The sequence below is a fragment of the Oncorhynchus mykiss genome, chromosome 1 (assembly GCF_057628025.1).
Source record: "Oncorhynchus mykiss isolate SJ-2025 chromosome 1, ASM5762802v1, whole genome shotgun sequence".
NCBI classification, from domain to species: domain Eukaryota; kingdom Metazoa; phylum Chordata; class Actinopteri; order Salmoniformes; family Salmonidae; genus Oncorhynchus; species Oncorhynchus mykiss.
Window position 1 is genome coordinate 9283567 of NC_143022.1, and position 25684 is coordinate 9309250.

Sequence of the window (25684 nt, forward strand, 5' to 3'; positions counted from 1 at the left end):
GATACCATCGATCACCACATTCTTTTGGAGAGATTGGAAACCCAAATTGGTCTACACGGACAAGTTCTGGCCTGGTTTAGATCTTATCTGTCGGAAAGATATCAGTTTGTCTCTGTGAATGGTTTGTCCTCTGACAAATCAACTGTAAATTTCGGTGTTCCTCAAGGTTCCGTTTTAGGACCACTATTGTTTTCACTATATATTTTACCTCTTGGGGATGTTATTCGAAAACATAATGTTAACTTTCACTGCTATGCGGATGACACACAGCTGTACATTTCAATTAAACATGGTGAAGCCCCAAAATTGCCCTTGCTAGAAGAATGTGTTTCAGACATAAGGAAGTGGATGGCTGCAAACTTTCTACTTTTAAACTCGGACAAAACAGAGATGCTTGTTCTAGGTCCCAAGAAACAAAGAGATCTTCTGTTGAATCTGACAATTAATCTTAATGGTTGTACAGTCGTCTCAAATAAAACTGTGAAGGACCTCGGCGTTACTCTGGACCCTGATCTCTCTTTTGAAGAACATATCAAGACCATTTCAAGGACAGCTTTTTTCCATCTACGTAACATTGCAAAAATCAGAAACTTTCTGTCCAAAAATTATGCAGAAAAATTAATCCATGCTTTTGTCACTTCTAGGTTAGACTACTGCAATGCTCTACTTTCCGGCTACCCGGATAAAGCACTAAATAAACTTCAGTTAGTGCTAAATACGGCTGCTAGAATCCTGACTAGAACCAAAAAGAAATAAAAATTTGATCATATTACTCCAGTGCTAGCCTCTCTCTCTACACTGGCTTCCTGTCAAAGCAAGGGCTGATTTCAAGGTTTTACTGCTAACCTACAAAGCATTACATGGGCTTGATCCTACCTATCTCTCTGATTTGGTCCTGCCGTACATACCTACACGTACGCTACGGTCACAAGACGCAGGCCTCCTAATTGTCCCTAGAATTTTTAAGCAAACAGCTGGAGGCAGGGCTTTCTCCTATAGAGCTCAATTTTTATGGAACGGTCTGCCTACCCATGTCAGAGACGCAAACTCGGTCTCAACCTTTAAGTCTCTACTGAAGACTCATCTCTTCAGTGGGTCATCTGATTGAGTGTAGTCTGGCCCAGGTGTGGGAGGGTGAACGGAAAGGCTCTGGAGCAACGAACCGCCCTTGCTGTCTCTGCCTGGCCGGTTCCCCTCTTTCCACTGGGATTCTCTGCCTCTAACCCTATTACAGGGGCTGAGTCACTGGCTTTACTGGGGCTCTCTGGGTTGAGTCATTGATGTGGTCATCCTGTCTGGGTTGGCGCCCCCCTTGGGTTGTGCCGTGACGGAGGTCTTTGTGGGCTATACTCAGCCTTGTCTCAGGATGGTAAGTTGGTGGTTGAAGATATCCCTCTAGTGGTGTGGGGGCTGTGCTTTGGCAAAGTGGGTGGGGTTATATCCTTCCTGTTTGGCCCTGTCCGGGGGTGTCCTCGGAATGGGCCACAGTGTCTCCTGACCCCTCCTGTCTCAGCCTCCAGTATTTATGCTGCAGTAGTTTATGTGTCGGGGGGCTAGGGTCAGTTTGTTATATCTGGAGTACTTCTCCTGTCCTATTCGGTGTCCTGTGTGAATTTAAGTGTGCGTTCTCTAATTCTCTCCTTCTCTCTTTCTCTCTCTCGGAGGACCTGAGCCCTAGGACCATGCCCCAGGACTACCTGACATGATGACTCCTTGCTGTCCCCAGTCCACCTGGCTGTGCTGCTGCTCCAGTTTCAACTGTTCTGCCTTATTATTATTCGACCATGCTGGTCATTTATGAACATTTGAACATCTTGGCCATGTTCTGTTATAATCTCCACCCGGCACAGCCAGAAGAGGACTGGCCATCCCACATATGCTCTCTCTAATTCTCTCTTTCTTTCTCTCTCTCGGAGGACCTGAGCCCTAGGACCATGCCCCAGGAATACCTGACATGATGACTCCTTGCTGTCCCCAGTCCACCTGACTGTGCTGCTGCTCCAGTTTCAACTATTCTGCCTTATTATTATTCGACCATGCTGGTCATTTATGAACATTTGAACATCTTGACCATGTTTTGTTATAATCTCCACCCGGCACAGCCGGGTGGAGATTATAACAAAACATGGTCAAGATGTTCAAATGTTCATAAAGAGGAAGAGGACTGGCCACCCCACATAGCCTGGTTCCTCTCTAGGTTTCTTCCTAGGTTTTGGCCTTTCTAGGGAGTTTTTCCTAGCCACCGTGCTTCTACACCTGCATTGCTTGCTGTTTGGGGTTTTAGGCTGGGTTTCTGTACAGCACTTTGAGATATCAGCTGATGTACGAAGGGCTATATAAATACATTTGATTTCATTTGATTTGATATTCATAATATTTCAGTTAACAATTTAATCAGCACCCAGATTAGTCTTCAATTTAATTTTCACCCAGATTAGTGTTCAATGTGATAGAACAAAACTCAGTACAGCACATGAATTAGAAAATGTTGTTACAAATTTGAGCCACGAGATGGTGGTAGATTATAAATTTAAATAGCATGGACCTTTGATTTGTCTCTGGATAGAAATGACCCTTGGGCACAGATCTAGGATCAGTTTACTCTCACCAAATCCTAACCTTTACCATTAGCAGTAAAAACACAAACCAGACCTAAGATCAGTGCAAAGGAGCCACTTCATCTTACCCCTGTAATTATATGACTCCTAACTTATATATACTGAGTGTACGGCCACAGGGAGTGTGTGAGTCACCTGGCCACCAAGCTGTGCTCTGTGGTGGTCCTCACAGGTATGGCCCTGCCCATGCGGACATACCTCCAGATAAAGGGCTGGGTGAGGCTGGGGCAGAGGAGGGCAGCATCCAGGCACTGCATGGGCCTCAACAGGGCTCCGTTCAGGACCAGGGTGGGCGACATGGTCCTGGTGGACGGCTTCACCCTCCCCAAGATGTCCTCCAAGCCCAGGAGGAGTGAGGCCAAGGCGGGTATCAGGGTGATGTCCACAGCCTCTTGACGTTTGACCCCCATCAACTGCCCATCTCATGTAACCTGCCCGCTCCGCGCCCTGGCATCCCAGGATAAACCTCTTCAACTACCGAAGCAACACCCTGTGGCCACGAGGGATGAAAGAGAGAAGAAGAGGGGATGTGGAGCGAAGGGATGTGAGGAGGATGAGAGTGGGGATCAGAACAGCAACCAATGGAGGAGCAGAGTCCCGCTCCTGCCCATTTCCAGAGACACCAATCTCAGACCTGTGTTTGCCTCACCAAACTCCGCCCAGATCCTCACCACCTCACTGGAGGCCTTTTCTCTCCACTGCGACCGCACACCCAGAGAAAACGCCATATACTGTTTGGCCTTGGCCAGGTTAGTCCAAGTTTAAATGACAGCTACGGTGAATATGAATATTTCTCTGGAGGTTTCTCATGAAAGGTGTGAATACTGTCAGAAGAAGCCTCCTATAATCAGTGGTGGTGGGGGGGAACACATGTAAAAGCTGTTTACACACTTTTTATTTTATTTTGTTCAAGCATTTACCCACCTTTTGTGGAAGATGCATTGAAAGTAGAGGGAGCGTTACTTCTTTAATCCTGAACGGCAATCAGCATTTACCAGTCAATGGTTTTACCACTACATCACTGCCTATGATATACCCTTATCCTCCCTGAATAGATTTCAGTACAAACAAATCATGAGCCAACCATCATGCTTAGAAGGTACATAATCAAATTAAATCAACTCAAACTTTAATTTGTCACATGCGCTGAATACAACAAGTGTAGATCTTTCTGTGAAATACTTTACTTACAAGCCCTTAACAAACAGTGCAGTTCAAGAAGAGTTGAAGAGAATATTTACCTAATAAACTAAAGTAACAAATAATAAAACAGTTGAACTTGTCCAGTGGCCATTTGATTAATTGTTCAGCAGTCTTATGACTTGGGGTTAGAAGCTGTTATAGGTTTACCCTAACAAGTCCTGAAACAAATCATGAGCCAACTATCATGCTTAGAAGGTATATAGTGTCAGTCTTATTGGTTCACCCTAACAAGTTGTTTCAGTATGGGGAGAGGATAGGATGTAAGGGCCCTTCATTAATGTATTGAGGCCATTACATATACAGTATTTCACAATGCTAGGACACAGATTTGGTCTCCTAACCTTGTTCTGGTTGATTGACTCTCTAACAGTGCCTTCACACAGAGACCATGGTTGCAGCAGCTGAATGTAGCGCGGACTCTGTCCAGGAGGAGTGCTCAGCACATTGGGTAGACACCAGGATCCTGGTCATTAGGCAGATTAAACATACTGAAACAAGGAGGGACAACCTGGAATTGTCCAAAAAGGAACTCTTATTTATTTTTTTTTTATTTTTTTTATTTTTTTTTATTTTTTTACAGTGAACAAGATGAGACTTTGGAACGGATGATGCCTGAAACAATGCGGACGACTTAGAATTTCGTTCCTTTGGATGAGGCTTATAGATATAGTCTTTGCCTGTTTGATGGTTAGTCTGAGGGCATAGCAGGATTTCATATAAGTGTCAGGATTAGTGTCCCGCTCCTTGAAAGAAGCAGCTCTAGCCTTTAGCGCGGTGTGGATGTTGCCTGTAATCCATGGCTTCTGTCGGGGATATGTACATATGGTCACTGTGGGCACGACGTTGTCGATCCACTTATTGATGTAGCCTGTGACTGAGGTGGTATACTCCTCAATGCATGTGGGTGAATCGCAGAACATATTACAGTCTGTGCTAGCAAAACAGTCAACATATGACAACAAATGAATGTAATCTCATTTAATGAGGACAATTATCTTGGGTTGGAGAAGCTTCTAGTGATGGCTCTATACATTCTGGTAAAAAGGGAGGGTTTGCGACTCTTCTCTTCAGGTGGGAAGGAATATGCGATGTCATTTCCCTCTGGAGCAAAGGAGCCATGAGAATTTGTCCTCGACTCTGCAAAGAAAGACCATCCAGTATGTCATGGGTAACAATTCAGAGCAGAGTGCAATGTCTTTCCAAATGAATTAGTTGAACGCTAAAGTAATAATATCTTAGTCTTGAATGAGCAGCAGCAGGGCGTACCTGTAAAGTACACAGTAGGGAAAGTGTTCTGAGGCTGGTACTCCATAGACTTTTGAGGACAGTGGTCCTTTCTAACTTTCTTGGAACCCTGTTTGGTGGGAAAAGGCACATTAAAACAAACTGTTATATATCTTAAAGTACAGTACATCAACTGGAAAAAGGCAATACAATGCTAAAATACTGAATTATATAAACAAATAATATCTCATACATTCAAAAGCAGTGTTATTCATGAAAAATCTGTACTTGTACTATACCTTTATGTTAAAGCATATCTTGCTGAACATGGTTTTCTTGCTTTTCTTGGACTTGAAGATGGGGATCTGCTCTCCAGTACTGCTGATGCTATCCCTTACCAAATCCAACATCCCTTCTACAATGTCTCTGGTGGCCATGCTGGTACCGGACTCAAAAGAACATTTGGCATTGGCTTTGGTGATCATTTGATGACTTGAGCCAACTGATAAGGCATCCATCATTTTGTTGACCATGACCTTCGTGAGCTGATTCATTGTGTCACTATCCTCTGGCTTGCTCTGATTGAGCTGGATAGGAAAGACCATGCAAGTAGAGGTGCTTGGTTCATTCTGGACTGAAACATCAATGTTGATATTTTTATACTCATCTAACCACTGTTTTAGGAAGCCCTTCACTGTCTCTTCAGCAAATATCTGGAGAAGCTGAGAGGAGAGCTTCCTGGATATGGCACATTGTTCCTTTCCCCATTTCAGCTTTGAAAGAATGGAGTCTGAAGCACTTCTGGCTGCTGCCAATGTTAAGACCTGTGGAGTGCTGTGGCTGTCCTGAAGGGCTATCACTTTATCCACAAATTCATGACTGAACATGTGGATGGTCCCAGTGGAAATTATTTTTCTCAATTTCCTAACAGCAGATCGGAGGTTGTCAGGATGAGAAGCACCCTGTCCATCTTCCTGTGTGTTCTCAACACTTTCCACCATTTCGTCCACTACCACCCCAGCAGCTTGCCTGACTTTGTCCACAAAGGATGGGGGAAGTAAGTTATCTGTGTGAAACAAGTCCTGAATGATCATGTTTCTTACAATGGGAAAGTCACTCTGAGCACATAATTCAGTGGGGATGGGAGTACCGGGCAAGGTGAAGTCCCATTCTGACTGCTTTGATTTTGAAGTAGGTGTTAGAGAGATGGAGGAGCGTGAAGAAGAGGTATTTCTTGTATTTTGGCTGTCAGCACTCCTACAACGGATCGTGTCAATATCCTCCAGCATGGATCCTGAGAGCTTAGTGGTTTTAGGTAGTAATTTGTGCGGAATGTCCACACAGGCATTGTTTCCACCAGGTGTAACACTGCTCTGGTTGACCTCAAGATGGCAGAGACTTGCTCTTTGTGAAGCAGGACTGCTTTGATATGTAAATATTTGGATTGAACCAAGTGTTGTGTCTGACATTTGAAGATCTTTTCTGAGAAACTCCGTAATCTTACTTTGCAGACTGTAGTAGATGTTACGAGCAACAGACCAGATTCTTTTCTCAGAAACCTGTCCAGTGGTGAGCAGGGAGGTTCCAGATACCATGTCAGATGATTGGGTGGTCTGGGTGAGCTCCTGCTGGTCTTTCACCATGGTTTGTATAATATCAGTAGATGTGGTGGATGTAGATACAGACTGGAGGTACTTATCTGTTGTACCTTCCTCCACAATGTTAAATGATCTAGAGAGGACCTCACTCACTCCTTTCTCAGCTTTGGTTTGGAACTCATGACTAGAAAGTTTTTGGAGGCTCTTTGTTGAAAGACTGTGGGAAGATGCAATGCCTTTGGAGGCAGCCGTGCTGCAATCTAGACTTACTGGAGAGGTTCGCTCAGGAGAACCTTGGAGACGTTCAAACATGTCTTCACATGGTGTTGAGGACCTTGACAAGGAGATGTCCTTCAGCTGAGACAGAACACCACCTACCAATATGTTGACCTCAAGGGACATATCAGATATTTTCTTTCCTACTGTGGAGAAGCAAGGTGCATTTGATGTCTGATCCTCGCATGAGGTCAAGATTGTTGAAATGACCTGTTTGGTACTATTGTTCATTAGACCCTCGTCTGTTTCAGTCCAGAGAAGTTTTGAACTCTCGCTGACACCCATGTGTAGAGTCACTTCCTGGTTCAAACTGAGCAAGTGAGGCACACTCTTACTAGCTTGCGTCAAGTTCTGGCTTGCCAAACCAAGGTACTCCTTAGTCCCAAGATGTCCAGAGTCTTCTGTGGGTGTATGGCTAGACATTCTTCTCTGCACGTCTGACCTCCGCCGGTGAATGGTGAAGCCCTTTAATGTCTTCTTAATATTTTTATATAAACTAGTAGTAGCAGACCAGATCCTGCTCTTTCGCTTTTGTGCATTTTCCTGGAGGTCAGGTTCTCTCTCCTCTACTTCTGCAGGTTGCGCCAAGCTCTGCAGGTCTTCCACAAATGTGTCAATGATGCCAAAGGCAGCAGAATCCGCACAAATATCCTTTGACAAGGTTCTCTGGTTTTGAACGGAACAAGACCTGGATGCTACAGAATAAGCAGGCTTTGCACTAGTTAAGCTACTGTTGGACTTTTTAACTAGGAACTCACTCACTGCTTGAGTGGTGTCTCTCTTGAATTCCTCACTTGATAGTTGTTTCATGCAATCTAACAGACTGGTCAAAGAAGCTGTGGCCTTACTTCTGCTGTCCTCAATTTGACAGGGGAACTCATATACTATTGGTGATGAGGCCCTGGAATGGGAGATATCCCCAAGCTGAGCCAGAACGCCCTCTACAAATTGTTGTCTCTCAATAGAGAAGTCTGATCCTTTTTCTCCAACAGTGTACAGGGGGTCCTCCTTTGACATCTCAGTCTTGTTCAAGACCAGAAGCTCTGAGATGACTTCTTTGGTGCAAGTTGTGATGTTGTCATCAGATGTGACAATGCTCTTTAGGGCAAATCTCTGAAGCTTGCCGAAATAATCTTTCAAGTTGTTTTGGATGCTGTGGTAAATGTGAACAGCAGCAGACCAGGCACTCTTCTGTTGGGGACTCTCTTCAGATTCAGCCAAGGACTTCATATCTGACACGAAAGTCTTAACAACTACTGACGCTGCTGAGCCCACTGGGTAAATTGACTCTGTCTTTACAATGCCAGACAATGTTTGACCTGATACAGCACCTGTTAACTCAGACTGAACGACTGAACTAGGAAAGCTCAAACTACTGACTTTTTTGGCAAGAACTCCACTCACTGCTTGTATTGCTGATGTTTGAAACTCCCGGCTGGAGAGTTTTTGGATGCTCTTAGATGTGAGCGTGCAGGAGGAACCAGATTCACTAATATTGTAGCTGCTCTCGTATTTCCTTATCAGGGCATCAAGATCCTCAATGAAGCCAACATGCGATGCCAAAAACGTGATCTTGTCCTTCAGATCTTTCAGCAAATTCTGTTCGTTCTCGTCAACAAAAGCCACCATTGTGTCAGAGATCATGGTCATGACTTGCCCTGTTAGACTCTTGCTCTCTTGGTCAACTTTTTCAAGTTTAGCAGCCAGCTCTCTCACCATGCTCTCAGTCACCTTGGTCTGTGAGTCTCCCCTTACCGGTGTCACTTGAGAGGTTTGGCTAGCGGAGGCACTCTTAACGACTACTGATACGGCCGACTTGACATCTTTAATCACTTCTGCCATTACAGCAGGGGTCATCTTCGGAGAGCCTGCACTTCCAGATGGAGAATTGGACATGCATGCAAGTTTGGAGAGAGAACCTTGCAGGCTGTCCTGCACACAGGTGACGAGGGTGTCCTCTGAGACACCTAAGAGGACTTGTAGCGAGTCAGAGTTGGTTGTCTTCTTCTGCACATCAGACAGAGAGGTTCTTGAAAAAAAAACCAGAAATCATCACAGTCAAACAGATAATATGTAATGCTGTGAGGAACGTTGCTCTGGTGGAGGAGGAGTGTCAAACACATCTGCACCATTGAAAATAGTGGGGGAATCGTTGCTTTTTCTCTGGGAAAACACCTTAGTGTGGTGGAGGTGTGTCAACCACATCTAATGATAAAAAATAATAATTTATTCAACTTCTATAGTTCTTTTCATTACAGAAAGATAAGAGAAAAGCTTCTGCCGGTTTGGAGAAGAAAAAAAAAGACTAAATTATTCTGTTTTAAAGTCAAATAATATGATAAATTAGAGTACTTTTTTTGTATAAGTAATTTGTATTGAAACTGGCTTGTACAGTTGAAGTCGGAAGTTTACATACACTTAGGTTGGAGTCATTAAAAGTCGTTTTTCAACCACTCCACAAATTCCTTGTTAACAAACTCTAGTTTTGGCAAGTCGGTTAGGACATCTACTTTGTGCATGACACAAGTAATTTTTCCAACAATTGTTTACAGACAGATTAGTTAACTTATAATTCACTGTATCTCAATTCCAGTGGGTCAGAAGTTTACATGCACTAAGTTGACTGTGCCTTTAAACAGCTTGGAAAATTCCAGAAAAGGATGTCATGGCTTTAGAAGCTTATGTTAGACTAATTGACATCATTTGGGTCTGTGGATGTATTTCAAGGCCAACCTTCAAACTCAGTGCCTCTTCGCTTGACATCATGAGAAAATCAAAAGAAATCAGCCAAGACCTCAGAAAAATAATTGATTCATCCTTGGGAGCAATTTCCAAATGGCTGAAGGTACCACGTTCATCTGTACAAACAATAGTACGCAAGTATAAACACCATGGGACCACGCAGCCGGCATACCACTCAGGAAGGAGACGCGTTCTGTCTCCTAGAGATGAACGTACTTGGGTGCGAAAAGTGCAAATCAATCCCAGAACAACAGCAATGGACCGTGTGAAGATGCTGGAGGAAACAGGTACAAAAGTATCTATATCCACAGTAAAACGAGTCCTATATCGACATTACCTGAAAGGCCGCTCAGCAGGGAAGAAGCCACTGCTCCGGAAGCCGCCATAAAAAACCCAGACTATGGTTTGCAACTGCACATGGGGACAAATATCGTAATTTTTGGAGAAATGTCCTCTGGTCTGATGAAACAAAAATAGAACTATTTGGGCATAATGACCATCATTATGTTTGGAGGAAAAAGGGTGAGGCTTGCAAGCCAAAGAACACCATCCAAACCGTGAAGCACGGGGTTAGCAGAATCATGTTGTGGGGGGTGCTTTGCTGCAGGAGGGTCTAGTGCGCTTCACAAAATAGATAGCATCATGAGGATGGACAATTATGTGGATATATTGAAGCAACATCTCAAGACTTCAGTTAAAGCTAAAGTTAAAGCTTGGTCGCAAATGGGTCTTCCAAATGGACATGACCCCAAGCATACTTCCAAAGTTGTGGCAAAATGACTTAAGAACAACAAAGTCAAGGTATTGGAGTGGCCATCACAAAGCCCTGACCTCAATCCTATAGAACATTTGTGGGCAGAACTGAAAAAGCTTGTGCGAGCAAGGAGGCCTACAAACCTGACTCAGTCATACCAGCTCTGTCAGGAGCTTGTGGGAAGCTTGTGGAAGGCTACCCAAAACATTTCACCCAAGTTAAACAATTTAAAGGCAATGCTACCAAATACTATTTGAGTGTATGTAAACTTCTGACCCACTGGGAATGTGAAGAAAGAAATAAAAGCTGAAATAAATGATTCTTTCTTCTTCTATTATTCTGACATTTCACATTCTTAAAATAAAGTGGTGATCCTAACTGACCTAAAACAGGGAATTTTTACTAGGATTAAATGTCAGGAATTGTGAAAAACTGAGTTTAAATGTACTTGGCTAAGGTGTATGTAAACTCAGAATTCAACTTTATATGGCCATATCTATCCTCTAAAAAAAAAATGTGAAATTGCTATAAACATCAAATACTGTTGAAGGACAATCATAAATAAAAGGCAGTATTGAAGAATGGTTACAGACATACCTCATGGCTGGCTTGGGCAATGGTTTTGGGCAGTAGCTTCCACTGCCCAGACTGCCCATCTCCTTAGTCAGGTACATCTCCTTGAACTTAGGTTGTTGTGATTCCTGCTCTTCTTCCTCTTCCTGATCCATACAGTTGGAGGAAGGGTAGGGAGTCGGGATGCGAAAGCTATTGTAAGACTTTCGACTGCCTGGCCTCTTAGGTACACCAGCCTCAGTAAATCTCACGCGGGACTTGGTGTTAACCTTATCGTCTAACAGACTGGTGAGTGGCACTGTGAGAGATCTCTGTGACAATGGAGAGGAGGCAGCATCTTGGATGCCCAGTAGTTCGTAAAGACCTGGGATGATGATCTGCATCAGCTTGTCCGATAAAAACTGGACAATCCTCAGACACAAGCCGGCAAGCTGTTGTTTTGTCAGCTGTATTCCAGAAACAGAAGAAGTGTTTTAAAATGTTGCATAGTGCGTCTTTCAAAAGCTTATGAACAAGGCTAAACATTCAGTGATCATTGTATTCTAAATAAGCTTTCAGATCTTACCGGGTCAGAAATGCCATAACGAATCCTACTCCATTGCCTGAAAATTATTCATATTAATAGTATTAATATTGTCAGAAATGTCAGTCAGTAGAGTCATCAGATTAAACAGTATTTTACACATGCTTTGTAGCAATTGTTTTGACAACATTGTGGTGTGATGTAACTTTTTCCGCAATGGAAATGTAGTTGATGAATCTGCTTTCATACAATCCTTTACAGGTTTGATAGTAGTACTGTACCAAAGAAAATAGAACATACTCCTCAGTTAGGTTCTGCAGGAAGTTGATAATCAGTGAAAAAGACTCAAGATTTTTCGCACTGTTGAGGCTCTCTTCTTCTGTGGTTTCCACAGTGCTGCTTTGCTTCTGGTAGAAATAAACATTATGAGTCTCAAATAATGGCACCAACAGAGTCAAACTTAACATATACAACAAATATCATACTGAAAGAACTTATGAACCGTTAGAGTGGAGGAGCATTGGCAACGTTGGACAAATTTAAACAACTGAAACACAACAGAGATGGTTGTGGTACGTCAACATTGCCAATGATAGCATCACTATAACATTTTATTGGATTAATGTTGTAATATGAAATGACAAGGTCAATTTACCATCTCATTGACAGCTTCAGAGGTCAGGTGGTCATCCATCACACAGACAGGCAGGTCTAGAGACTGGGACAAGGCTCTATGGTCATAACCAGGAGAGAATGGAAACATCAGAGCAGTCCCAATGGCAGAATCTAACCACTGTCTTCATGTCAAAGACTCACTTAGTAGTTAATACATGGCCACAAATAATGAGGGGTTCAAATAGATCGGCTGGGGACTTGACCCTACAAATGACTCCATGAATGACGCCTGACCTGCCCCATAACAAGTTCTTTCTTAGTAGTCTCTCTCTCTTAATCTCCACACAAATATCTAACTGGACAGAGTGTAAGTGGCCTTACCTGACTCTCTCAGTGTCAGAAACATCATAGTCTTGTTGCTCTATGTCATCCAGGGACATCTCAGCTACAGCAGACGGGGCAAAGCCCGGGATGATCTCTCAAACTGAAAATAATGACTGTTTATGTGAACTGAACCATTTACAGTGGCTTGCGAAAGTATTCACCCCCCTTGGCATTTTCCCTATTTTGTTGCCTTATAATGATTTTTGCACTGTCAACTGTGGGACCTTAGGTATGTGCCTTTCCAAATCATGTCCAATCAATTGAATTTACCACAGGTGGACTCCAATCATGTTGTAGAAATACCTCAAGGATGATCAAGGGAAACAGGATGCACCGGAGCTCAATTTCGAGTCTCATAGCAAAGGGTTTGAATACTTATGTAAATAAGGTATTTCTGTTTTTTTCCGTTTTAAATTGCAAAAATGTCTAAAAAACTGTTTTTGCTTTGTCATTATAGGATATTGTGTGTAGATTGATGAGGAAAATGTTGTATGTAATCCATTTTAGAATAAGGCTGTAATGTAAAAAATGAAATGTGTAAAAAGTCAAGGGGTCTGAATACTTTCCAAATGCACTGAAGCAGTCTATAAGATATATCTTATTACAGTTTAGGCCTACCTTGTTATTTTATTCCATCTGGCAATATCATATTAATGGATTAAATCTATTTAGTTTGTTTTGTTGCTAGTATTTTTATTAATTGTTTGAAAATACAAGTATTATCTACTTTCTGAAGGACAGCCAAGTTGATAGGCAACATAGAACCTACAGACAATTATGACATCATTGGAACACATGCACGTGTCACAAACACCTTTAGCCCAAAAAAGCAGTGTAGCAGTGCTGCCCAAGCTGGGGGCGATACACTTTTATTAGGCTTTTATTCAGATTCACAAACAATGCTCTACTTGAAGTCAATGAGTAAACATGTAGCAACATGGCTGAGCTTTAACGTGTAAGTAGAAGTTGACACTAACCATATGTATAATCCTAAAATGCTTGCCCTAAATACCAGTCTAGAACCCAGGTATGTCTCCTGCTATTTATAGTATCTTTCAAGTACATCTTATTACAGTTTAGGCCTATCTTATTATTTTCTTCCATCTAGCAATATCATTTTAAGGGCAAATACACACACGTGTTGTAGGCCAATGAACTCCATAGTTTTAATCAGAGTTTATAATAAGGAAGGGGAATTCTGTAACAGTAAAGGTATGGCAGCTATGGAGAATCATTTTCAAAACAATGTCCAAAGCGGGAAATCATTGGATGTGATTCATTCGATTCTATGCAATTTCATCTTTGAGGACTGACATGGAAGCAACCATTACACAACCCTGAACTCAATAACCCCACCCCAGTTTCAGAAGAGATATCAAACCATATCTTGTCATTCTGTATTACATCCACTGTGCCTGGACAGTGATGGATGGCTATATGGAGCATCCTTGTCCATCATGTTCAGTGTGTTAGTGCTCTCACCACAGCGAGGCAGCAGAGTACCAGTTGAGGTAGGTGCAGGCAGAGCGTAGTAATTAAAGGCAGTGGTAGCCTATCCATCCCCATATCAACACCTGCAGCATCTCATGACACGTGCTCACACTCCCCCATTTACCACAACTTCCAAACTAACTGGACTTAAAACAATGTGTAACTTCGTGGCCATTCCAAGTCAGGATCACACCTAATACCAAATAGCTAAAGAGGATAAACCACAAATAAATTCATGTTTCCTAAAACAATGTGTAACTTCGTGGCCATTCCAAGTCAGGATCACACCTAATACCAAATAGCTAAAGAGGATAAACCACAAATAAATTCATGTTTTGTAGGGGGGAGTTGACGATTATGTGGTGGTTGTTTCACTATCGATGATGAAATTGCATTAAATCAAAAGAGTCAGACCCAATGATTTACTGTTCGTAAGGACAGAGTGACTAGTAATATTGAACATTAAGTCGAAATGTAGCTAGGGGAGTTCAAGATCCAAGATCACATTTTCTTTCTATGGATTAGCCCATCTGTCAAGTGTTGGTTGTCCAGTAAAAAACTCAAACTTCGAATTAAGATTATCAGTCCGATTCTGTGATCAATGTGAATCTGTGAACAGTCTTGTGAATCTTTACTAGAGTCCCCATTAGCTAACGCTATAACGTTTGCTAATCTTCCTGTGGTCCAACACCAATTGATAAGACATTACAAACAATTACAAATGAAGACTTTACAAACATTTAACAAGTAGACAATACAGACAATTAAAATACCTGACATTCAACATTCAGTTGATGCTTTGTAGGTGATGCAATAGCTGTAAACTATAGAGGCCAAGGTGAGTTAAGTGGCTAGAGTGGTTTCCTGTATGCCCATGCTGCACATAGCCCACCCCAATGCACTAGTTAGCCTAGTAAACAAGCCTATACACCGCGGGTAAATTGCCACTATTCACTGTTACAGTGGTCAGAGATCACAGTCAGAAGCCCACCACCACCAACGGGCTACAACTGTTCAGTATTGTTGTCTAATTTATGGACATCGTCTATGTGACTTTTTTTTAAATTATCAAGTAGGCCCAACACAGCTTCAGAAGATGTAGGTACATTTGACCAATATTCATGTATCCATTTTTCAGTTAGCATGGTCATGTTTCCTTTCACGTGAGAAATATTAACCAAAGCATCATTTTCCCTTGCTTATCTCCTTCAAAATACTGCAAGCTACAGAGCTATATAAATAATGACTGTATTGGCATGAGTCCATACCTTATTATTGACTTCAATTGGAGGTGCAATTCACTCCTTTTGACGAGTAGGTTTGGTCCTCATTTCCAGAGAAAATGTGCAACAGTTCTACACACACATATTTAACTGTCTGTTTTCATTACATCATCAGCTACCTTTGTTACATCACAAAGCCAGCTGGCTAAATCTGGCACATTTACAGAAATACAGTAGATTGTCCCTGTCAAATACATTTGATAAAAAATAAATGTCCAAAACAAACAGTGGTGGAAAAAGTCCTCAATCAGTCAGTTGTAAACAGTATGACTCAAGTAAATGTGAAAGTTGTGTGAAAATTAAGCAAAGCAGACAACACAATTGTATTGCTTTTTTTTGAATGTAAGAATAGCCAGGGGCACACTCCAACACTTAGACATAATTTATAAACTAAGCATTTGTGTTTATTGAGTCTGCCAGATCAGAGGTAGGGGATGTTCTCTTGATAAGTGTGTGAATTGGACCATTTTCCTGTCATACAAAGCATTCAAAATGTACTTTTGGGTATCAGGGAAAGTGGATGGAGTCAAAAGTACATTTTTGTCCTTTATGAATGTACTGAAGTTGTCAAAAATATAAATAGTTAAAGTACAGATACCCCCAAAACGGTTTAAATCATTTTTACTTAAGTACTTTGCACCACTGAAAACAAACCTTTTCTAATGTCTCTATATCACTGGCTTATCATCACCTAGATTGCCCACCCTAGTCACACCCTGACCTAACCAAATAGAGAATTAAAAAGATCTCTACGGTCAGGGCGTGACACTTTGCCTGTTTGATGGTTAGTCTGAGGGCATAGCAGGATTTCATATAAGTGTCTGGATTAGTGTCCCGCTCCTTGAAAGAAGCAGCTCTAGCCTTTAGCGCGGTGTGGATGTTGCCTGTAATCCATGGCTTCTGTCGGGGATATGTACATACGGTCACTGTGGACACGACGTTGTCGATCCACTTATTGATGTAGCCTGTGACTGAGGTGGTATACTCCTCAATGCATGTGGATGAATCGCAGAACATATTACAGTCTGTGCTAGCAAAACAGTCAACATATGACAACAAATGAATGCAATCTCATTTAATGAGGAAAATTATCTTGGGTTGGAGAGGCTTCTAGTGATGGCTCTATACATTCTGGTGAAAAGGGAGGGTTTGCGACTCTTCTCTTCAGGTGGGAAGAAATATGCGATGTCATTTCCCTCTGGAGCAAAGGAGCCATGAGAATTTGTCCTCGACTCTGCAAAGAAAGATCATCCAGTATGTCATGGGTAACAATTCAGAGCAGAGTGCAATGTCTTTCCAAATGAATTAGTTGAACGCTAAAGTAATAATATCTTAGGCTTGAATGAGCAGCAGCAGGGCTTACCTGTAAAGTACACAGTAGGGGAAGTGTTCTGAGGCTGGTACTCCAGAGACTTTTGAGGACAGTGGTCCTTTCTAACTTTCTTGGAACCCTGTTTGGTGGGAAAAGGCACATTAAAACAAACTGTTATATATCTTAAAGTACAGTATATCAACTGGAAAAAGGCAATACAATGCCAAAATACTGAATTATATAAACAAATAATATCTCATACATTCAAAAGCAGTGTTATTCATGAAAAATCTGTACTTGTACTATACCTTTATGTTAAAGCATATCTTGCTGAACATGGTTTTCTTGCTTTTCTTGGACTTGAAGATGGGGATCTGCTCTCCAGTACTGCTGGTGCTATCCCTTACCAAATCCAACATCCCTTCTACAATGTCACTGGTGGCCATGCTGGTACCGGACTCAAAATAACATTTGGCATTGGCTTTGGTGATCATTTGATGACTTGAGCCAACTGATAAGGCATCCATAATTTTGTTGACCATGACCTTCGTGAGCTGATTCATTGTGTCACTATCATCTGGCTTGCTCTGATTGAGCTGAATAGGAAAGACCATGCAAGTAGAGGTGCTTGGTTCATTCTGGACTGAAACATCAATGTTGATATTTTCAGACTCATCTAACCACTGTTTTAGGAAGCCCTTCACTGTCTCTTCAGCAAATATCTGGAGAAACTGAGAGGAGAGCTTCCTGGATATGGCACATTGTTCCTTTCCCCATTTCAGCCTTGAAAGAATGGAGTCTGAAGCACTTCTGGCTGCTGCCAATGTTAAGACCTGTGGAGTGCTGTGGCTGTCCTGAAGGGCTATCACTTTATCCACAAATTCATGACTGAAAAGGTGGATGGTCCCAGTGGAAATTATTTTTCTCAATTTCCTAACAGCAGATCGGAGGTTGTCAGGATGAGAAGCACCCTGTCCATCTTCCTGTGTGTTCTCAACACTTTCCACCATTTCGTCCACTACCACCCCAGCAGCTTGCCTGACTTTGTCCACAAAGGATGGGGGAAGTAAGTTCTCTGTGTGAAACAAGTCCTGAATGATCATGTTTCTTACAATGGGAAAGTCACTCTGAGCAGATAATTCAGTGGGGGTGGGAGTACCGGGCAAGGTGAAGTCCCATTCTGACTGCTTTGATTTTGAAGTAGGTGTTAGAGAGATGGAGGAGCGTGAAGAAGAGGTATTTCTTGTATTTTGGCTGTCAGCACTCCTACAACGGATCGTGTCAATATCCTCCAGCATGGATCCTGAGAGCTTAGTGGTTTTAGGTAGTAATTTGTGCGGAATGTCCACACAGGCATTGTTTCCACCAGGTGTAACACTGCTCTGGTTGACCTCAAGATGGCAGAGACTTGCTCTTTGTGAAGCAGGACTGCTTTGATATGTAAATATTTGGATTGAACCAAGTGTTGTGTCTGACATTTGAAGATCTTTTCTGAGAAACTCCGTAATCTTACTTTGCAGACTGTAGTAGATGTTACGAGCAACAGACCAGATTCTTTTCTCAGAAACCTGTCCAGTGGTGAGCAGGGAGGTTCCAGATACCATGTCAGATGATTGGGTGGTCTGGGTGAGCTCCTGCAGATCTTTCACTATGGTTTGTATAATATCAGTAGATGTGGTGGATGTAGATACAGACTGGAGGTACTTATCTGTTGTACCTTCCTCCACAATGTTAAATGATCTAGAGAGGACCTCACTCACTCCTTTCTCAGCTTTGGTTTGGAACTCATGACTAGAGAGTTTTTGGAGGCTCTTTGTTGAAAGACTGTGGGAAGATGCAATGCCTTTGGAGGCAGCCGTGCTGCAATCTAGACTTACTGGAGAGGTTCGCTCAGGAGAACCTTGGAGACGTTCAAACATGTCTTCACATGGTGTTGGGGACCTTGACAAGGAGATGTCCTTCAGCTGAGACAGAACACCACCTACCAACATGTTGACCTCAAGGGACATATCAGATATTTTCTTTCCTACTGTGGAGAAGCAAGGTGCATTTGATGTCTGATCCTCGCATGAGGTCAAGATTGTTGAAATGACCTGTTTGGTACTATTGTTCATTAGACCCTCGTCTGTTTCAGTCCAGAGAAGTTTTGAACTCTCGCTGACACCCATGTGTAGAGTCACTTCCTGGTTCAAACTGGGCAAGTGAGGCACACTCTTACTAGCTTGCGTCAAGTTCTGGCTTGCCAAACCAAGGTACTCCTTAGTCCCAAGATGTCCAGAGTCCTCTGTGGGTGTACGGCTAGACATTCTTCTCTGCACGTCTGACCTCCGCCGGTGAATGGTGAAGCCCTTTAATGTCTTCTTAATATTTTTATATAAACTAGTGGTAGCAGACCAGATCCTGTTCTTTCGCTTTTGTCCATTTTCCTGGAGGTCAGGTTCTCTCTCCTCTACTTCTGCAGGTTGCGCCAAGCTCTGCAGGTCTTCCACAAATGTGTCAATGATGCCAAAGGCAGCAGAATCCGCACAAATATCCTTTGACAAGGTTCTCTGGTTTTGAACGGAACAAGACTTGGATGCTACAGAATAAGCAGGCTGTGCACTAGTTAAGCTACTGTTGGACTTTTTAACTAGGAACTCACTCACTGCTTGAGTGGTGTCTCTCTTGAATTCCTCACTTGAGAGTTTTTTCATGCAATCTAATAGACTGGTCAAAGCTGTGGCCTTACTTCTGCTCTCCTCAATTTGACAGGGGAACTCATATACTATTGGTGATGAGGCCCTGGAATGGGAGATATCCCCAAGCTGAGCCAGAACGCCCTCTACAAATTGTTGTCTCTCAATAGAGAAGTCTGATCCTTTTTCTCCAACAGTGTACAGGGGGTCCTCCTTTGACATCTCAGTGTTGTACAAGACCAGAAGCTCTGAGACGACTTCTTTGGTGCAAGTTGTCAGAAGGAGCTTGCTTTCTTCTGACTCAGTTTGTGCCCAAAGAAGTTTTGAGCACTCACTTAGGCCTCTTTGTAAAGTAACTTCACCAGTGGACTCTGGCAACTGAGGCTCACTCTTACTGGGCCTATATTTCATGTCTAAGCAAGGAAGTGGAACTGTCTCCTTAAACTCAGAATTTGTGATGTTGTCATCAGATGTGACAATGCTCTTTAGGGCAAATCTCTGAAGCTTGCCGAAATAATCTTTCAAGTTGTTTTGGATGCTGTGGTAAATGTGAACAGCAGCAGACCAGGCACTCTTCTGTTGGGGACTCTCTTCAGATTCAGCCAAGGACTTCATATCTGACACGAAAGTCTTAACAACTACTGACGCTGCTGAGCCCACTGGGTGAATTGCCTCTGTCTTTACAATGCCAGACAATGTTTGACCTGATACAGCAGCTGTTAACTCAGACTGAACGACTGAACTAGGAAAGCTCAAACTACTGACTTTTTTGGCAAGAACTCCACTCACTGCTTGTATTGCTGATGTTTGAAACTCCCGGCTGGAGAGTTTTTGGATGCTCTTAGATGTGAGCGTGCAGGAGGAACCAGATTCACCAATATTGTAGCTGCTCTCGTATTTCCTTATCAGGGCATCAAGATCGTCAATGAAGCCAACATGCGATGCCAAAAACGTGATCTTGTCCTTCAGATCTTTCAGCAAATTATGTTGGTTCTCGTCAACAAAAGCCACCATTGTGTCAGAGATCATGGTCATGACTTGCCCTGTTAGACTCTTGCTCTCTTGGTCAACTTTTTCAAGTTTAGCAGCCAGCTCTCTCACCATGCTCTCAGTCACCTTGGTCTGTGAGTCTCCCCTTACCGGTGTCACTTGAGAGGTTTGGCTAGCGGAGGCACTCTTAACGACCACTGATAAGGCCGACTTGACATCTTTAATCACTTCTGCCATTACAGCAGGGGTCATCTTCGGAGAGCCTGCACTTCCAGATGGAGAATTGGACATGCATGCAAGTTTGGAGAGAGAACCTTGCAGGCTGTCCTGCACACAGGTGACGAGGGTGTCCTCTGAGACACCTAAGAGGACTTGTAGCGAGTCAGAGTTGGTTGTCTTCTTCTGCACATCAGACAGAGAGGTTCTTGAAAAAAAAAAACAGAAATCATCACAGTCAAACAAATAATATGTAATGCTGTGAGGAACGTTGCTCTGGTGGAGGTGTGTCAACCACATCTAATGATAAAAAATAATAATTTATTCAACTTCTATAGTTCTTTTCATTACAGAAAGATAAATGAGAAAAGCCTTTAAAGCCTTTAAACAGCTTGGAAAATTCCAGAAAACGATGTCATGGCTTTAGAAGCTTATGTTAGGCTAATTGACATTATTTGAGTCTGTGGATGTATTTCAAGGCCAACCTTCAAACTCAGTGCCTCTTCGCTTGACATCATGAGAAAATCAAAAGAAATCAGCCAAGACCTCAGAAAAATAATTGGTTCATCCTTGGGAGCAATTTCCAAATGGCTGAAGGTACCACGTTCATCTGTACAAACAATACCACGCAGCCGTCATACACTCAGGAAGGAGACGCGTTCTGTCTCCTAGAGATGAACGTACTTGGGTGCGAAAAGTGCAAATCAAACCCAGAACAACAGCAATGGACCGTGTGAAGATGCTGGAGGAAACAGGTACAAAAGTATCTATATCCACAGTAAAACGAGTCCTATATCGACATTACCTGAAAGGCCGCTCAGCAGGGAAGAAGCCACTGCTCCGGAAGCCGCCATAAAAAACCCAGACTACGGTTTGCAACTGCACATGGGGACAAAGATCGTACTTTTTGGAGAAATGTCCTCTGGTCTGATGAAACCAAAATAGAACTGTTTGGGCATAATGACCATCATTATGTTTGGAGGAAAAGGGTGAGGCTTGCAAGCCAAAGAACACCATCCCAACCGTGAAGCACGGGGGTAGCAGAATCATGTTGTGGGGGTGCTTTGCTGCAGGAGGGTCTAGTGCACTTCACAAAATAGATAGCATAATGAGGATGGAAAATAATGTGGATATATTGAAGCAACATCTCAAGACTTCAGTCAGGAAGTTAAAGCTTGGTCGCAAATGGGTCTTCCAAATGGACATGACCCCAAGCATACTTCCAAAGTTGTGGCAAAATGACTTAAGAACAACAAAGTCAAGGTATTGGAGTGACCATCACAAAGCCCTGACCTCAATCCTATAGAACATTTGTGGGCAGAACTGAAAAAGCTTGTGCGAGGAAGGAGGCCTACAAACCTGACTCAGTCATACCAGCTCTGTCAGGAGGAATGGGCCAAAATTCTCCCAACTTATTGTGGGAAGCTTGTGGAAGGCTACCCAAAACATTTGACCCAAGTTAAACAATTTAAAGGCAATGCTACCAAATACTATTTGAGTGTATGTAAACTTCTGACCCACTGGGAATGTGAAGAAAGAAATAAAAGCTGAAATAAGTTATTATTTCTTCTTCTATTATTCTGACATTTCACATTCTTAAAATAAAGTGCTGATTTTAACTGACCTAAAACAGGGAAATTTTACTAGGATTAAATGTCAGGAATTGTGAAAAACTGAGTTTAAATGTACTTGGCTAAGGTGTATGTAAACTCCGAATTCAACTTTATATGGCCATATCTATACTCTAAAAAAAATGTGAAATTGCTATAAACATCAAATACTGTTTAAGGACAATCATAAATAAAAGGCAGTATTGAAGAATGGTTACAGACATACCTCATGGCTGGCTTGGGCAATGGTTTTGGGCAGTAGCTTCCACTGCCCAGACTGCCCATCTCCTTAGTCAGGTAAATCTCCTTGAACTTAAGTTGTTGTGATTCCTGCTCTTCTTCCTCTTCCTGATCCATACAGTTGGAGGAAGGGTAGGGAGTCGGGATGCGAAAGCTATTGTAAGACTTTCGACTGCCTGGCCTCTTAGATACACCAGCCTCAGTAAATCTCACGTGGGACTTGGTGTTAACCTTATCGTCTAACAGACTGGTGAGTGACGCTGTGAGAGATCTCTGTGACAATGGAGAGGAGGCAGCATCTTGGATGCCCAGTAGTTCGTAAAGACCTGGGATGATGATCTGCATCAGCTTGTCCGATAAAAACTGGACAATCCTCAGACACAAGCCGGCAAGCTGTTGTTTTGTCAGCTGTATTCCAGAAACAGAAGAAGTGTTTTAAAATGTTGCATAGTGCGTCTTTCAAAAGCTTATGAACAAGGCTAAACATTCAGTGATCATTGTATTCTAAATAAGCTTTCAGATCTTACCGGGTCAGAAATGCCATTACGAATCCTACTCCATTGCCTGAAAATTATGCATATGAATCATTCATATTAATAGTATTAATATTGTCAGAAATGTCGGTCAGTAGAGTCATCAGATTAAACAGTATTTTACACATGCTTTGTAGCAATTGTTTTGACAACATTGTGGTGTGATGTAACTTTTTCCGCAATGGAAATGTAGTTGATGAATCTGCTTTCATACAATCCTTTACAGGTTTGATAGTAGTACTGTACCAAAGAAAATAGAACATACTCCTCAGTTAGGTTCTGCAGGAAGTTGATAATCAGTGAAAAAGACTCAAGATTTTTCGCACTGTTGAGGCTCTCTTCTTCTGTGGTTTCCACAGTGCTGCTTTGCTTCTGGTAGAAATAAACATTATGAGTCTCAAATAATGGCACCAACAGAGTCAAACTTAACATATACAACAAATATCATACTGAAAGAACTTATGAACCGTTAGAGAGTGGAGGAGCATTGGCAACGTTGGACAAATTTAAACAACTGAAACACAACAGAGATGGTTGTGGTACGTCAACATTGCCAATGATAGCATCACTACAACATTTTATTGGATTAATGTTGTAATATGAAATGACAAGGTCAACTTACCATCTCATTGACAGCTTCAGAGGTCAGGTGGTCATCCATCACACAGACAGGCAGGTCTAGAGACTGGGACAAGGCTCTATGGTCATAACCAGGAGAGAATGGAAACATCAGAGCAGTCCCAATGGCAGAATCTAACCACTGTCTTCATGTCAAAGACTCACTTAGTAGTTAATACATGGCCACAAATAATGAGCGGTTCAAATAGATCGGCTGGGGACTTGACCCTACAAATGACTCCATGAATGACGCCTGACCTGCCCCATAACAAGTTATTTCTTATTAGTCTCTCTCTCTTAATCTCCACACAAATATCTAACTGGACAGAGTGTAAGTGGCAATACCTGACTGTCTCAGTGTCAGAAACATCATAGTCTTGTTGTTCTATGTCCTCCAGGGACATCTCAGCTACAGCAGACGGGGCAAAGCCCGGGATGATCTCTCAAACTGAAAATAATGACTGTTTATGTGAACTGAACCATATACAGTGGCTTGCGAAAGTATTCACCCCCCTTGGCATTTTCCCTATTTTGTTGCCTTATAACCTGGAATTAAAATAGATTTTTGCACTGTCAACTGTGGGACCTTAGGTATGTGCCTTTCCAAATCATGTCCAATCAATTGAATTTACCACAGGTGGACTCCAATCATGTTGTAGAAATACCTCAAGGATGATCAAGGGAAACAGGATGCACCGGTGCTCAATTTCGAGTCTCATAGCTAAGGGTTTGAATGCTTATGTAAATAAGGTATTTCTGTTTTTTTCCGTTTTAAATTGCAAAAATGTCTAAAAAACTGTTTTTGCTTTGTCATTATAGGATATTGTGTGTAGATTGATGAGGAAAATGTTGTATGTAATCCATTTTAGAATAAGGCTATAACGTAAAAAATGAAATGTGTAAAAAGTCAAGGGGTCTGAATACTTTCCAAATGCACTGAAGCAGTCTATAAGATATATCTTATTACAGTTTAGGCCTACCTTGTTATTTACTTCCATCTGGCAATATCATATTAATGGATTAAATCTATTTAGTTTGTTTTGTTGCTAGTATTTTTATTAATTGTTTGAAAATACAAGTATTATCTACTTTCTGAAGGACAGCCAAGTTGATAGGCAACATAGAACCTACAGACAATTATGACATCATTGGAACACATGCACGTGTCACAAACACCTTTAGCCCAAAAAAGCAGTGTAGCAGTGCTGCCCAAGCTGGGGGCGATACACTTTTATTAGGCTTTTATTCAGATTCACAAACAATGCTCTACTTGAAGTCAATGAGTAAACATGTAGCAACATGGCTGAGCTTTAACGTGTAAGTAGAAGTTGACACTAACCATATGTATATTCCTAAAATGCTTGCCCTAAATACCAGTCTAGAACCCAGGTATGTCTCCTGCTATTTATAGTATCTTTCAAGTACATCTTATTACAGTTTAGGCCTACCTTATTATTTTCTTCCATCTAGCAATATCATTTTAAGGGCAAATACACACACGTGTTGTAGGCCAATGAACTCCATAGTTTTAATCAGAGTTTATAATAAGGAAGGGGAATTCTGTAACAGGTTATGACATCAAAGGTATGGCAGCTATGGAGCATCATTTTCAAAACAATGTCCAAAGCGGGAAATCATTGGATGTGATTCATTCAATTCTATGCAATTTCATCTTTGAGGACTGACATGGAAGCAACCATTACACAACCCTGAACTCAATAACCCCACCCCAGTTTCAGAAGAGATATCAAACCATATCTTGTCATTCTGTATTACATCCACTGTGCCTGGACAGTGATGGATGGCTATATGGAGCATCCTTGTCCATCATGTTCAGTGTGTTAGTGCTCTCACCACAGCGAGGCAGCAGAGTACCAGTTGAGGTAGGTGCAGGCAGAGCGTAGTAATTAAAGGCAGTGGTAGCCTATCCATCCCCATATCAACACCTGCAGCATCTCATGACACGCGCTCACACTCCCCCATTTACCACAACTTCCAAACTAACTGGACTTAAAACAATGTGTAACTTCGTGGCCATTCCAAGTCAGGATCACACCTAATACCAAATAGCTAAAGAGGATAAACCACAAATAAATTCATGTTTCCTAAAACAATGTGTAACTTCGTGGCCATTCCAAGTCAGGATCACACCTAATACCAAATAGCTAAAGAGGATAAACCACAAATAAATTCATGTTTTGTAGGG

General features: G+C 42.1%; 2 protein-coding genes across 2 annotated transcripts; both read right to left on the minus strand.

Annotated features, from left to right (window-relative positions):
• Nucleotides 1-4509: 4509 nt before the first annotated feature.
• On the minus strand, nucleotides 4510-11143 carry LOC149985370 (uncharacterized). Its single transcript, XM_090182641.1, has 6 exons — nucleotides 11013-11143; nucleotides 8839-8948; nucleotides 8675-8754; nucleotides 5345-8497; nucleotides 5088-5175; nucleotides 4510-4514 (listed from the first exon to the last, which is right to left on the minus strand). The coding sequence occupies exons 1-6, from the start codon at nucleotides 11141-11143 to the stop codon at nucleotides 4510-4512; spliced, it is 3567 nt and encodes a 1188-aa protein (XP_090038767.1).
• A 5201-nt stretch (nucleotides 11144-16344) lies between these two features.
• Nucleotides 16345-22735, minus strand: LOC118966038 (uncharacterized). Its single transcript, XM_090237205.1, has 5 exons — nucleotides 22310-22735; nucleotides 21314-21315; nucleotides 16933-20685; nucleotides 16648-16718; nucleotides 16345-16518 (listed from the first exon to the last, which is right to left on the minus strand). The coding sequence occupies exons 1-5, from the start codon at nucleotides 22670-22672 to the stop codon at nucleotides 16373-16375; spliced, it is 4335 nt and encodes a 1444-aa protein (XP_090093331.1). The 5' UTR covers nucleotides 22673-22735; the 3' UTR covers nucleotides 16345-16372.
• Between the last annotated feature and the right edge of the window lie 2949 nt (nucleotides 22736-25684).

Bases quoted from the DNA above. Each gene is read 5' to 3' on its own strand.
- LOC149985370 (XM_090182641.1), bottom strand. From the start codon at position 11,143: ATGGATCAGGAAGAGGAAGAAGAGCAGGAATCACAACAACCTAAGTTC. The intron at 8,498-8,674 runs GTAAGGGGAGAC...AAAGATCTGAAG, and splicing joins AAACCTCTCAAGTGACACCG to GACAAGATCACGTTTTTGGC. The intron at 5,176-5,344 runs GTATAGTACAAG...CCCACCAAACAG, and splicing joins AGATATGCTTTAACATAAAG to GGTTCCAAGAAAGTTAGAAA.
- LOC118966038 (XM_090237205.1), bottom strand. From the start codon at position 22,672: ATGCAGATCATCATCCCAGGTCTTTACGAACTACTGGGCATCCAAGAT. The intron at 16,719-16,932 runs GTTCAGCAAGAT...CAAGAAAGTTAG, and splicing joins AAGAAAAGCAAGAAAACCAT to AAAGGACCACTGTCCTCAAA. The intron at 16,519-16,647 runs GTAAGCCCTGCT...CTTTCTTTGCAG, and splicing joins CCCTACTGTGTACTTTACAG to AGTCGAGGACAAATTCTCAT.